The following is a 14,903-nucleotide window of genomic DNA, read 5'->3' as shown; positions in this document are numbered from 1 at the left end:
CCAAGCCAGGAAGAAGGATGAGACCAAATCCAAAAATAGGGAACAAATACCATGCTCCCACTTACAGTTCCAGCAACATGTCTACTGGGTGCAGCTGGAAGTTCCGGCATGTTAACACATGTGGTTTATAAACTGAAGCCCCTGGTGCACCAAATGCTACGGTATCTTTTACTGAGGAAAAAAAGACAAACATTACCTTGAAACTGATCAGCAGAGACTTGCTCTGTTCATGAGTTTGTTTATTAAAAAGGTAGTATAAAACACAACCCCTTTAAGAAACAAATTGAAGACAAAGGGTATTCTCAGATGCTGACACAAGTCTAGACATTATTCAAATAGCTTTTGCTTTGTAATTTTGCTTTTCTAAAAGATAAATGAAAATTATTAATTTATTTAAAGAAAATCACCTGTCAGAAAAAAATTCCAAGTCTACTTACTGAAAAGTTTAATCTAACAATATACTTTTCATATTACAGAATGAGAAAAAAACCAGTTTGCTGCAAAAGATTTCATAATTCTATAAATATTTTACAGAACTTTCAGAGTATTCCGACAGTAAGATGTGAACCTATAATGAGCACTACAATACACACAAGTCAAATCAACACAAATACACAACTCACAGAATTCATTTACCATACTGCAGTGTTTTCTCAAATGCAGAAATAAAAAAGGAATTTAAAATCCAACTAAAATCTACAAAAATGTATTTTTATTTTTTGTTCAAATTTGGTTTGGTTTAGTTTCAAGAATTCTAGGTATGAATACTGATGAAAGACAAGTTTGGGTTTCTATGAAGCATCCAACACCTTCAAGTTTTCTTAAGTGAATTAAGCTAATTATTTTTAACTGTTAATCAGTTAAGGTTAACTGAATAATGTGTAGGACATGTTTTAGCTAAAATGCACTGCATTTAACATACTAAAGATTTTAAGTGAATTGCAATCCTTATACAAATCCTAAGCTGTACGAAGGACTGAAATTCGATTTAAAAAACTTTAAAAAGCCAGCAGGAGAAACAGACAGAATTAGTTTCATCTTGCATCAAAATGTTTTTCTTCACAACAGTATATAAACATTTGAGAACACACAAAAAAAGAGAAAACCTTCTAAAAAGCCTTTTATTTTGAGGCTTTTTGTCTCCAGGTGTCTACCGTGGCCATGCTCCTCCAGCCACATCATGTCTGGTGAATACCTGTAACTCCATAAAAACTCCTTCCCAGCAAATCACTGAACAGCATTTGATTCTAAAGCAAGCTACCAATTTATCCCAAAGCTAAGCAATTATTTTGGATGGTTCTGCCATCCAAAAGCGATTCTGCCAAATTACACAGAAGGATCGGTTAATAACCTGTCATATTGTAATTAAGTGGCTTTACATCCATTTTATTACACTGAAAATTAGTAGAAATAACTATTTCTCTAGTTCAAAACTCAAAAATAATTATCCACAAATTATTTCAGCCTGCTGCTAGTTATTGTTTTCATCATATACAGAGGAAAGGAGATAGATTATCTTAAAATGAACCTCTCACCAAAAGCACAGGGATGGAGGAACACGCAGTATACTTGAACAATGGAATGGGACTTAAAAAAACCCTAGAAACATAGCAAAAAGGTTGTTTTTTCATTTCTAATGAGCAAGGAAAGAAATTAGAAAACACTTTTCATTTAAAAAAATAAAGTGATAATTCCTTTAGGGTTTTAATTTCTTACCAGTTTATGTATGATGTTGATCACTAATAAAAATATGTAAGTTTAAAAAGCAACTTTGCTTGTTCAGATTTGTTAAAATGTCTCATTAAACATTACTGCTCTATAAGAATTTAATAATCATACTTCAAAATACCAATTTTAACTTCTGTGAAAATTCTTGATTTCTGTTCAGATTTATACAAATTTCATAAATTCAAAATAACTTCATAAATAATCTCAAAAAGGAAAATATCTAAAGAATTTGGTTTTAATGAAAATCTGCTGAAAAGAGTCACAGCTGCATTAACCTCTCCTTGGACTACTAAATGCCTCAATAACTCAATGAGTAATATATAAAAATATATTTTTACATTCTACTGGGGAAAATGGAGGTAGACAAAAGGAAAACACAAGTTTCAGTAAAATTCCACACTTGAGAACAACACGTTTGCACGGAAAGAGCTTTTATTACTTAAGAATCCTAGTTAATAGGAAAGCCAGTCAAGCATTTGGTCTCAGTCTTTTTTGGTACTCTACTTTCTAAAGAAAGTGAAAGGACTAAGAGCACATTTAACTTCTGCACCAAGCCAGTCAAATTTGCACATCAATTGGAGAGAGGAAAGTTTACTGCACATACATCAATTCCTTATTTTTCAAAGTCTTATTTCAAACACTAACCTTGTTCTCCATATCTGATACCATGATAAGACTTCATAGAACTTTACAAGTTTTACACATATTTCCACAAGTTTCCCTATATCAGTTGTAATTCCTCTGTAAAACAGGTGATTTAACTGTGTAGTGTTACACAACTGGGCTCCCTTAAAAAACAAACCAACAAAAAAACAAAACACAAGAGTAAGAGGCCTACAGCCTAGAGTCTAGAAGCTGGAAGAAAGAAAGAAGCACTGAAAGCAATACTCACCACACTACACTCTTCATATGCAAACGCATCCAGCTCTCAAAAGTCTGTGCTGCTTCTTACCAATAAAAATAACTAAGACAGAACCAATACAACTCAGAAATGTGTCTGAATACACCACTACATGCAGCTACTAACCAGGCAGTGTTCCAGATTCCCTGAATTCTTCAAACACCTGCTTTACTGAAACACACAATCCACACACTTGGAAAGATGAGAAAATTGACTTTTTTTAGCTGGCAAGAGCTACATCTCTTCTTTATAATGCAACTTAAAATGGGAAATTTGACATATCAGGGTATTATGAGCCTCCAGACTTTTAACCCCTGAATTCAATTATGACGGCTATTTTTGTCACAAAAGAAGTAATTTATAACCACAATGGCAAGTGTTAACTTACATGCTCTTGCTGGCATAGCCACCCACACATATCGATTATATATTAAGAAAAAAAACCCCACCAAAATAAACTTAGACAACCATATAGAATTCAGGAAAAAAATCTGTATGGCAATCTCAGAGCACAGGGTTTGAAAATAACATTTTTAGAGTTTTCTGATTACCTCATGATGGAAACACAGCATCTATAGTTTCTTGCAATCCAATAGGAATTAAAAAAATTAAAAGGACCTCCTTGCAAATATGTAATGGTAACCATCCATATAAACAGCATGCTATGAATTTTTAATTGTTTAATGCCTAAATCCATGTTCTTCTATCCTCACTTATCAGCACAGTGGAATTCTAAATTAAGAATGACTATGCGCAAAACAGTTCCCCCCAGGTATTTTTGAAAGCCTGCCGCTTATTAAGATATCATAAGTTAGAATATCTTCTAAGTCCTTGCTTTTGGAATTATTTTGAAGAGGCTAGCATTTGCTTTTTCCATATAAGAGCATTATTTGAAAGCATATTTTAAAGTACTAAACTTTTGCACAACAAACTGCAGTTTGAGCTGCCAAATGCCAAAGGATTTTTATGAAATATGGAAGATCCTCCTCACTGTGAAGAGCACACAGAGCTAAACAAAAATGTTGAGAACTCACACTCATCATGCTAACAAAGTTAACAAAAAACCCTTATAAAAGCAAGAATTAATAAAGCCACCAAAAATTCAAAAGCCTATTTTGATACCTACTGCATACAGACCATGAGAGTCTAAAACCAATGGTATTGTGGCCTAGAATACGTGTGTTCATGCACTTCTAGTCTCCTTGAGATAATTCCAGCCTCTATCTAACATCAATAGAAGGGGAAGGAAAACTCCATTTGCTGAATGCTGTGATTTAATAACCTCTCTTCACTCAGTTTGCCTTAGGGTTGCTACAGCAACACTGACTGCCACTTTAAGCTTATGAGCTGATACTACTCATCAGCCACCTAATATATAGGAACACATCCAATGCATTCACCCTATCTGGATCACAGCACATGTTCCATAAAATGATCCAACATACCAGGACACAAATTACTGAAATACCGAGTTCTGAGGGAACTTACCAGGAAAATTAACAGTACAATCCACAAATCTTATAAAAGCTTTGCATTACATAAGTTACATATAGTTACATAAACTTAAGGGTTGGAACATACTTCACGCTCACATCATGAAACACTGACAAGCATAGTTAGAACAAAAGAAGCCTGATGAATTTTACTGTGTTCTTGAAAACTTGAGTTACTTCACCTGAACAGCCAATTAATACAAACTTTCAGAACCCCATTAAATACTGCTTTTAATGAAAACTTCAAACCACACAGTTGATGACATTCTAATACACCTACATTTGTATGAATATTGCCTGCAGTCACTCTGAAGAAAGGGATGCACTCAAACATCACCCTAAAAATCATGCTTTCATAAAGCATTAAAGAGGTTATGTATCAGTTTCATCATCACTGCCTGCAAGGCTGCTGTCTGTGGATGGAGCTCCATTTTCATCAATACCCTCACCATTATTCTCTCTCTTATGAATTTCATCATTTGCATCTTCCTTAGGTGTGTCATTAACCTCTGGAGGCTGCTTCCCTTCGGGCAATTTAACACTACTTGATGCAGAATCCGAATCAGATGTAGTTTGCTGCTCCTTTGCATCAGGATCCCCTAAAAATGACTCCCACACCTTGAGCCTTTCTTCCCTTTCTCTTGCAGTCTCCTCCACCTGTTAAAGAAGTGTTTATACACGTCATTAAAGTCATACTTGTCAAAATGAGTATTTACACAGATTAAATTAAACAAATATTAATATTACAGAAATCTCAATGCTGACTGTGAACTAATGATCCGTATATCCGGCAGCTAATCCTCCAAGTTGACACTTTCAGTACTCAAACAGGGCCTCTAATTTTTTTTCTAAGTTGAATAATTGAGAATGATTTTTAGAGACATTCTACAAATTTTGAAGAGAAGATAACACAGGCATGGGTAAGGGACGGAATGCCAAGGACTCCTAGAAATCAAGGAGATGTACTGTTTGGAAGACATATTGGATAAAATAGAACCACAAAACACTACCTGATAATCCGTTACACCATCCCATGTTTCAGCACTGAGCTGACGGCCACCAAACCACCTTCCATTTAGAGTCAGCTTGCACAGATCAGCTTCTGTTGCTTCTTTAAATGACACAGAAGCGACGCCATCAGGATGCCTCTGTAAGGACAGGCAACTTGCATTTAATAACATTCTAACTAATGCATCCATTCCAATACCCTTTATATTGTCGTATAAAATCTATCAGGATATAGCTCCATTCTGAGCATACATAATCATGTTTGAAAAGTTCAGTTTTCAAGTTTCCATATGTTGTTCTACTGGCACCCAGAACACAGTTTTTGAACACAGAAAACAAAAAACATTTCAGTTAGTTTAGCTACAAATAATGTATCCATACACTTTCAAACTTGTAACATATATCCAAGCTCCTGGGAAGAATTAGCTGCCTTTACACAGGCTGAAGTATACCGGTGCTTAGACATTAAGTTCAGAAAGTTTTAAAGTACTGAAAAATTAAGTCAAGTTTCCATGTAGTAAACACACCCAAATGAATGCTCCACTCATATTCAGAGCAGCTTGTTTTGCACCTTTACACATTACATCAATTCTGCCAACACAACATATAAAAATACCTACATCAAATATGAGAACTTTCTTTACTTGACCAAACTTTTCACACTCTGTCCGCAGATCTTCTCTTATCTCATTTAGCACTAGAGGGTCCTCCTACAAAGCAATTACACAGCTTTAATTAAACACAAGCACACACTTCTCTCAGCTCTATTTTAGCTTCATCACCAGTGGTACACATCAGTCAATCTGTTAAAAGTCTATAAATCAAGTTCTGTTACGTTGAGTTTTCAAAGCACCTGGGAGTTGGCAGACAATTATTTTAACTACTTGTTAATAAAGCTATTTTGTGCTCATTTCTCCATTCTAACTACTCCTGTTATTTACTCCTCTTTCCATCCCAGAAAAGAGTATTGTCAGATATATACAGTGAAAAACCCTGACTTGAAAAATACGTTCTTATCAACATTTTCTCCTTGCTTTTGGAGAGAGATGAATGAATTTAAAGCAGATTGTTTGGCATAGGAGAACACCCTTCCCAAACAGCAAGTTTAATTTTGTTTTCATCTGCTTAGCATTTTGCTACAATTTGTATGGCAGAAAGCTGGGATGTGTTAACTTCTAACAACACAATCTACAGAAGCAGACTGCACCTTCCTACCTCAAAGTCCTTGGGGTGAAACATATTCCTGATAATAATGATGCGCTCATGCCGCATTCGAGTTGCCCCATCTTTCTTCTCTGGCCTCCAATCCAGCTGTCTAATGAAATGAAGCAACAGTAAGAAGATATTGTTGCGGCTCTCTTCAGTTTCTACAAGTATTTGTTGAAAAAAAAATCATTAATTCTGCATTTCTTGCAATACATTAACATATATTTTGACACAAAGAGTTACATTATTCTTCTAAAAAACACAGTAATTACCAGGTTTATGACTGCTACAACACATTTGAGGTTTTAAGGTACTTAAAGGCTCACAGAAAGAATATAAATAATTTTTCAAAGTGAATTATTTTTTAAAACACTGACAAAGTATTTATGAAATATTAATTCCTTCCTAATATCAACTCACATCCAGGAACCAGCTGTTTTCAAGCGCAATTAAAGTGCCAGTATTTTACCAGTTTTTGCTAACTTATTCTGGAATAAAGGAGATCCACTATTCCCCTAGGTAAAATTGAACTGCTTTTATTTAAAAGAACATGCAAGGACACATTGACTCTTACACAGGTATTACTACAAAACGTATTTTGTTCCCCAGTGTAGAGCCACTAACACAAACCAGTCACATAATCCAGTGCATCTATTTTAGGACTTTTCCTTCTCACAGCAAATCTTACTTCTCATAGAAATGCCTACTTCATATCCTATTACAAAAGCCCCCACATGTTTACTCACACTTTTAAATCTCAAGATCATACACTGGGGTGGGGAAATCTTAAGTTTCTTCTTATACCTGCTACATTAGCTGAAGAAAATTTGGATTTCCAATAAGAATAGTTATACCAGTAAACTATGCTCTTCAACTCAAAAGGAACACAGTCCTTTTATTCACACAGATTGCTGTCAAATGCAATTTCATAATTTTCATACACCCGCCTACACACTGGAGACTTCTTACAGCAAGAACCGTCAGTGTATTTTTGGAGCAGACATATTTCCAGCTTTAATTGATAAGATATCAAGTAGCCTTGATCCCCTAAACTATGGGAAAACATTTCTGCATTGCTATTTACAATCCTTAGTGATTGTTCCTTTCACTGAAATATCAAAAATACTCAAACTTTTTTCTTCTTTTATCTGCATCTTCTTGGTTCCAAAAGGCAGAAGAACAATTTTTAAGAGACAAAATGAATCAAGGTACAACTCAAAGCCCACTATATTTTATATCAGAGAGAGATGTCTGGGAGAATCTATAGACATAATTTAATATTTTCCCCTGACAGCAAGCACTTCTTGCCCTTCGCAACTACTGCAAAATGGCACTAAATATATGTGAGCAGCCAGAGTGTTATGACCTTCCAACAGTAAGACCAGATATTGTGACAGGACTTGCACACCCTCATCCACCAAAGAAGAGAATCTTTTATTTCCCCAGAGCTGTAATATTTTCTTCTACATCTGAAGGCACCATTGCTCCCTGTGTATTGATTTAATGTGTGAATCACAAAGAAGTTAATCATATAAACACATAAGTTAGGAGTTAGCCCCCTTCAATCATGCAGTAGTTAAGCTATTGCACTGTCAGATAAGACCTTTGCAAAACTTAGTACTGTATTTGATAAAAAGCACCACTTTACTAACAGTGCTTAGAATTCAAGCAATACTTTACTGAAATAAAAAATACAAACTTCTGCTGTTGTGACAATTTCTTCTTGTAGTCTTTACATTTCTTCTTCTTTTTGCTTGCATCATACTCCCCCTTCAGTTGGAACTTCGCAACTTCTACATGCAATTTATAGCCTCGAATTTCTGCTTCATCCAGAAGCCTCAAAGCGAGTTGAACTGATTCTCTCTATTTGAATATAAAACACAGCACAAACTTTAAAGCACATGGTAAAATCAAATTGTATTCCAATAACATGCCATTAAGTATACTGTGCTAAGAATCAAGTCCCTGTTCCTGAAAACCATAATGTTGTCTTCTGACACACAGATGGCACTGTTTTCTCGATGAAAACCCAGTATTTCTTCACTCCTGTTGTAATTGATTAATACTTCCAAAAGCAGCTGCATATATTTCATTAAAATGTCACAGATGCTAATATGCAATATCTAAGCAAGCTGATGAACTTAAAAGCAAAAATAAAAAGGTTTCAGAGTGATTGCCTATAAAACTTGTATCACTATTCCAACAACAGCAGATGCTGAGATTCTTAATTTTTCATGTTTTTCTTAAAAGTCCTTCAGAGTGAAGACTGTTTGTGCTTGCACACTCCACCGTCCTAACTACTACAATTACAAAAATATCACAGACTACAGGCCATTTGATTTAGTACTGCCTGGTGCTTCTTGCAGAACTAAAGCCAGCAGCACTTGCAATCACCAACTTTCCAAATTATTCACAAGTGCAACAAACAAGGAAATAGTACTGCAGCCAAAACTTTTATGGCTTAATAAAGAATGAAAACACAGTTCTGAACCAAACCAGATCTCACTTAAAAGCTGTAAATACAGGAATATAGTATGTTTCTTCCTGGCTCATTATTTCTCTCTTTTTGGTTACGCAGTGGCATATTTTCAAAGCAAAAGGTGAGAATCCTCCCATTTCAGCCCATCATCTCTGGCACCCACGACAAGAGCATGTACAGACATGTTCAGCAGATACTATGGCCATTTCCAGGACAAGGTTGGATAAGAGGAAACAAACGAGCTAAGTGGGCATTTCTGTGTAAATCTTTAAAATTGACACCGACATTCCAAATTGTGCTTTAGATTTTCAAGAATCTTTTGAACGTGATTCTGAAACAATGGCCATATGTGTCTTCAGTGGGATGGAAAACTGCATTTCAGTGCACCACTGACCTTCAGATAACAACAGAGGCCATCTCCTTTAAGATTTCCTTCCTTATCTTTATACAGTTTGATCTTGTGTTCTTCTGTCTGAGGATCTCGCATGATGATACCACATTTTGACATGACTTGTACAAATTCATCTTTCGTAATGTCTGGAGGTAAACCTGCAAAATAAATTCAAACAGAAGGCTTAAATACAGTCTATTTTTTAAAAAGCATCATTAGAACAAATCTTCCCGTAGCATTTATTTAAACTAAAGTTATCAAAACTAACAACAATTTATATACACTGCAAGAAACCACTGTACTTAGGCATTACCTTCTAAACATTACTTCATACCAGTATTTTGAAAATCCTTTTACTTTTTAATACGTGTAACACACAGGAAAATCTGTGCTCCCTAATATGTGCACCTAGAGATTTATTGTCACACATCATCAACAGCGCAGTGGACACAAAGGCCTCTACAAACATAACTCTCCTGCCCAAGTTTCAAGTTCCACTTGCACTTCTAGGTATCAGAGACAAAAAACCCCATAAGAACACAACCTATAAACAGACAACTGTTTTCTCCACTCACAAATTCAACAAAAAGAGTAACCGATAATGTATAGATTTTAAGAATTGAACTGTGAATCGAGGATAAGAAAAAACCAAAATGGGTGAGAAAATCATGTGTATGTTTGATGCTAGTTTGGCCTACATGAAGATTTTTGAAAATCACTGTGAAAATGCAAGTATGTGCACTCCTGCGACTGCTCACAACCACCTAGTGTATCTAAGTATATGCATCTAAAGATAGCACCACACCATCCAAAAGAAGTAGAAAAACACAATAATAAATAAATGTACAGATAATTTCATTCGAACTTTCACATTACGTTCTCACCCTGTTCCCAACTTTTTTTTACTGTTTCCTCCTCCTTACCTAATAATTATTTGAGCAAATGAAAACTATAGATTAAGTGACACATTGATCCACTGTCTCATCATAAACTTGTCATTATCCTATCCCTTAAAAGCCTGCAGAAACTGTTGCTCTTATAAAAGAATAAATTAGTGACTTGGCTGACACAGCTCACAGAATACCCCATTTAACAGATAAAAGCATGGAATGCATCCATTCTACTTCTTTCCCACATCTGCAATTTAAAGGTCAAAGACATTACTCAGTCAGGAATATAACACTAAGCAGCTTGCAAGTGACAGATTGAGTAGATAATATTAGAGACATATGAGTCTCTTTCACCATCTTTAGCTCAAAGTAGATAAATAAACACTATTACTTACCTGTCACATAAACATTTGTGTTCCTGTCTTCTTCAACATGAAACCACCCTAAATATAAGAGGTTTACTTCAGTTATGGTAATACATTAAACATGGGAGCAGAAACATTTATATTCCATCAGATTTAAAACAATTTTTGCTTGCTCACAGAGAAGCTCTGAACACGCCTTGCTTTCTTTCCTTTTGTATACAGATTCAGGAGGATACCTATGAAGCACCACACAATTTTAGAACTATTCTGCAAATTACCAGCATAACATTATTTTTGCTGTACCAGATAACATCAACTACCATTTTTCCTTCAGTACAATACAGGTCACAGCCTACGCAGAGGAAAGCGTTTTGCCACTTACCTGGCTCTAGCTTCCTTTTTTCCAATTTTTGTTTTGGATCTGTTTGTTTTTGTCCTGTCTCATTTGCTGATGGTTGTGTTCCTGATTTCTTAGAACTTACTGGTTGCTTACTTTCAGTGGCTGTACCAGAAGCAGATGAAGTATCTGTCTCATCTGGATGGAACCCATAGTTGGCATGATAAGTTGCCAGGAAATCTTCTGTTATCTGAAAAGAAATTAAGAAAATTAATATAAAATTTCAAAAAAAGTATAAATACAGGTTTGTATTTCAAAGTTAGTTAGGTGACAGTCATTTTCTGATATGGCAACATAGAAAATAACAATATTTTAAAGCTTTTTAAATGATCTTTGCAAAGCCATACACACAACAAGAACAATCAGTTCAGGCATTACCTGAACTAGACCATAACACAAATTCCACACATATGCATATGTAGTTTTTACACAAAGGTTTCACAAGTTCTGCCATTTTTCAAACAAAGCTTTCTGTGTGAGTTGGATCTGCCTGAAGGACAGAAACCAAGTGCTCCTGGCTGTGGTGAAGTGTTAAAGTGATACTGATGGTAAGCCAACAACTTATCCACAGATAAAGAATGACTGACATTTGCAGGCATCTGCCTTTTCATGGAATCATTTCCAGGGATGACATATATTTGTGCTGACAGGCAGTAAATACTGCACTTAATCGGAGATGTATTTTAACACATTGCTTCTAAGGGAATAGGCTTTACTTATATCCTACAAATAGATACAGAGAGACTATATTTGGAAAAAATATAAGATTGGCCAATGCCTATGCTTTAGAGATCAAAATGAAAGAAAAAAACCCTCAAACTGCACACAGTACTTCCAGCCACTAGCAATCACAGGCAAAGAGAAACATCACAGCTGCTTTTGTTAGCATCCCTGCATTATGAAGTAATTTCAGAAGTTGCACACTCTGAAATATTTTTTCTCAAAACTGCGCCTTAACCTTTGAAAAATCTTATCTGATTCTGACCTTTACTGCACTTGCTTCATTTGTTTTCAAAAGGGAACAAAACTTCATACCATTAAGCTACTGTAAGAGAGCAATTTCAAATGTCAGTGATGAAAATGTAATCTTTTATCTTCCATAACGATTTGAAGCTTGATGTTTCAACTCTAAAATTTCATTATGACAAATGAGAAATGCAAAATTGACAGTAAGAGACTTGTCAGGAATAATGCAAGATGCGTTAGAGTCCCATAACTTTAAAGGTTAGCACAAAATAGCTCTCAGGCTAAACAAGATTTGCCACACACCTCAATGAAGAAAGTAAATGGCTGCTGTTACAGGTATGATGTAACACAGCAACAAGACAAAGTACAACCACATTTAGTGGAAGAAAAAAGAAAACTCTGCTCTAATCAGGTTCATTATCTTTGACATTAGCCATCTTAGCAAACCCTTAGTGCCACAGTTGATGAGATCCAGAGAATTAAGAAGCATCTGTGCTTGTTGATGAACAGCATTATTAATTTTCATCGGAAAAACCTAGTGGTAAATTAGTGATTAAACCTGCAAAAGCATTATTTTTGAGCTTCCAGGGTAACTGCACTGTGTATAAACCTCCATTTATTCTTAGCAAGTTATCTACCACAGTCTAGCAAATTTTGCCACTCTGTAACAAAGATGTTTTTTGCATAAAATGCTATCATCCTACCCCATAACCATTACCACTACTTCACCTTAAAATGTCTTTTTTACAAGCACAGAGGAGTTTATACACATATAAAGGCTTTTATTGGAACTTCTGTCATACCTGATGACACTAGAAACAGGTAGTCACAGAACTACTTACTGGGGACTTCAATCCAGTTCTGGTGGAGAACATCAGAGATCAGTTCTACATACACACCCACACAGTCACACAGTTTGGGGCAATTAAGCTTATAGAAAATGAAACACAATACTACAGGACATGTGAGCATGTAATTAACTGCTGGTGCCACTGAAACGGAAAGGCACAGAATAACCAAATGAAGGACAGATACCCTGTGCTTGCAGATGACAGACAACATCTGTATTTTCACAGCAAGCGATGCAAGCAGCAGCTGAATTCCATGTTATTTTGTGCTATGTGTGTCAAACACTAAAAAACTTCGTATTCATCAATACAGTACCATTGAAACAAAAATAATTAAATAATTAATGACATTGCAATTGCTTCTATTAAATATTCCATTGTCTCCAAATTTTTATGGGGAATGCTGGGAGATAATATAATTCACTTTTTGCCCTGCTTTGAAATACACTCTAGTGGAAGTTCAGCAGAGGAGCAGTGCAATCCCAGTCAATAGGTAACAAATACTTAGACTAGTCCAAATATTTTCATCTTTTGCCAAGAAACAGAGATTAAAAAATTCATTACTGCCCAAGGAGAAATAAGTACAGCTTCTCATTACAACAGCCTCCTCAGTTTATCTGCATAAAAATTCTGTTATTAATCAGCAGAAAAATTCTATGGCATCCAGCTAGGTAAAGAATCTTTGTGCAGCACTGTGGCTCATGGTTAGGTCACCAACTTCTATTATACATCATATTCACTAATTAACTTTTCTGCTCCTATTTAACCTGTCCAAGCCTTAATGCTATCTCCTCTCCAAGATGGAACAGATAAGCACTTAGGAAAGACAAATGCTACTGACAAGAGACACATTTCCCCTTCTTCAGAAGAAGAGGAAGAAATGGGAGCAAAACAATAAGAATCCTTTTACAAATTACTATACTTACTGGATATAGCAACCCACAGGGAGCCAGGAATGCTCATTTCTCCACTGCTCCGCTTTCCGAGTCAGGATTTTTCATGTTTTTACCCCTCCATAAGCCATCTGTTCCACAGACACCTTCCTAGGTTTACACGCATTCAAACTCACCACTACAGGCTTCACTCTCAGATTGTTTGGATTGCAATTAATTCAGTCACAAACTAGAACTGGCACATTACATCCACCAAGTAGATGCCATAAAATGTCTTAATATTAAATTAAGGAATTGCTCTCATTCATTGCTATACAAAAAGAAAACTACTATTCACTAGCAAATCAGTAGATTGGCTCAATGTATTAAATTTATGTTCGTTCGCCCCTTGAGGGCCATGTTATTATAGCAAGATCATATTTTATAGTTAAAACATTCAATAAACTTTTAAAAAGTTTGTTAAAAAAAACTGTAACATATTTCCATGCTGTGGCATGCCACTAAGACAAACACACTTATTGTTCAAATGCACTTTTAAGACTGAACGAGACGGAACAACACATCTTTTATTTGACATAATTTTCAGACAGCAATAAAGGAGGCATAATACTACTCTATTTTCATCTAGATTTCATAACATACTAATTCATTTCTACACAGCCCACAAAGAGATCACCACAACTACTGTGACAGAGACCTAAGCACATCCCAGGCAGCTCCGATCAACAACCACAAACACAACCGTGACTTCATCCCAGGCCCGAGCAGCTCTACAGATTCTCCGCCCAGGCGAATAGCCAATGCGCAGCTCCTCACGACAGCGCAGCCGGTCAAGGACAGAGACGAGACCGTGGTTTAAAAAGGTGCGGTTCGATGCTGCTGATATTCGCAGCACACACGATGTGGCTGAGTGCGGACACCTGCGCACCGACGAGATCCGGCATCAACTGCTCCTTCTTCTTCCCCTTACCAGGGCCGTCCCCGTACCTACCTTGGGGAACCAGGCTTTCTTCTCCAGGTCCCACTCGTAGGCAGCCCCGTCCGCCGGGTCCACGTAGGTAAAGGGGTCGGACTCGCCCTCGCCCTCAGCGGGCTTGGCCTCGTACTGCTGCTGGAGCTGCAGCTGCCGGTAGAACTCCTCGTTTCCATCCTCGCTGCTCATCCTGCCGCGTTCACTGAGCCTAGGGCACCGCCGCTCCTACCACCGCCGTCTGAGGCACGCCCGCGCAAGGACAGCCCCACAGCTCCCGCCGCGGCCCTCTCGGCGGCGGAGCGCGCGGACAGCCCCACGGCTCCCGCCGCGGCCGCCGAACCGCCCCAGGCCCCAGCGAGCCCGCT

The 14,903-nt window shown here is 36.7% G+C and overlaps 1 protein-coding gene across 2 annotated transcripts; it reads right to left on the bottom strand.

The window, feature by feature from the left end:
• Nucleotides 1-222: 222 nt before the first annotated feature.
• On the bottom strand, nt 223-14,884 carry HTATSF1 (HIV-1 Tat specific factor 1). 2 transcript variants are annotated; one of them, XM_021542153.4, is made up of 9 exons: nt 14,557-14,884; nt 10,844-11,048; nt 10,492-10,539; nt 9,210-9,364; nt 8,036-8,199; nt 6,346-6,445; nt 5,751-5,840; nt 5,133-5,270; nt 223-4,779 (listed from the first exon to the last, which is right to left on the bottom strand). In XM_021542153.4, the coding sequence occupies exons 1-9, from the start codon at nt 14,725-14,727 to the stop codon at nt 4,495-4,497; spliced, it is 1,356 nt and encodes a 451-aa protein (XP_021397828.1). In that variant the 5' UTR covers nt 14,728-14,884; the 3' UTR covers nt 223-4,494. The 2 variants fall into 2 exon arrangements, with proteins under 2 accessions (XP_021397828.1, XP_085426676.1); XM_085570550.1 differs by lacking the exon at nt 10,492-10,539.
• Nucleotides 14,885-14,903: the final 19 nt, after the last annotated feature.

This window comes from Lonchura striata, chromosome 4A (genome assembly GCF_050655825.1).
Source record: "Lonchura striata isolate lonStrDom1 chromosome 4A, ASM5065582v1, whole genome shotgun sequence".
Lineage (NCBI taxonomy): Eukaryota > Metazoa > Chordata > Aves > Passeriformes > Estrildidae > Lonchura > Lonchura striata.
Note: the sequence above shows the minus strand (reverse complement) of the source record. Positions and strands in the feature narration are given on the sequence as shown.

Excerpts from the sequence above, each read along its gene's own strand:
- HTATSF1 (XM_021542153.4), bottom strand. The coding sequence starts at position 14,727 with ATGAGCAGCGAGGATGGAAACGAGGAGTTCTACCGGCAGCTGCAGCTC. Across the intron at positions 8,200-9,209 it reads GCCTCTGTTGTTATCTGAAG|AGAGAATCAGTTCAACTCGC; the intron begins GTCAGTGGTGCA and ends ATATTCAAATAG. Across the intron at positions 6,446-8,035 it reads AAATTGTCACAACAGCAGAA|ACAGCTGGATTGGAGGCCAG; the intron begins GTTTGTATTTTT and ends TCATTTCATTAG.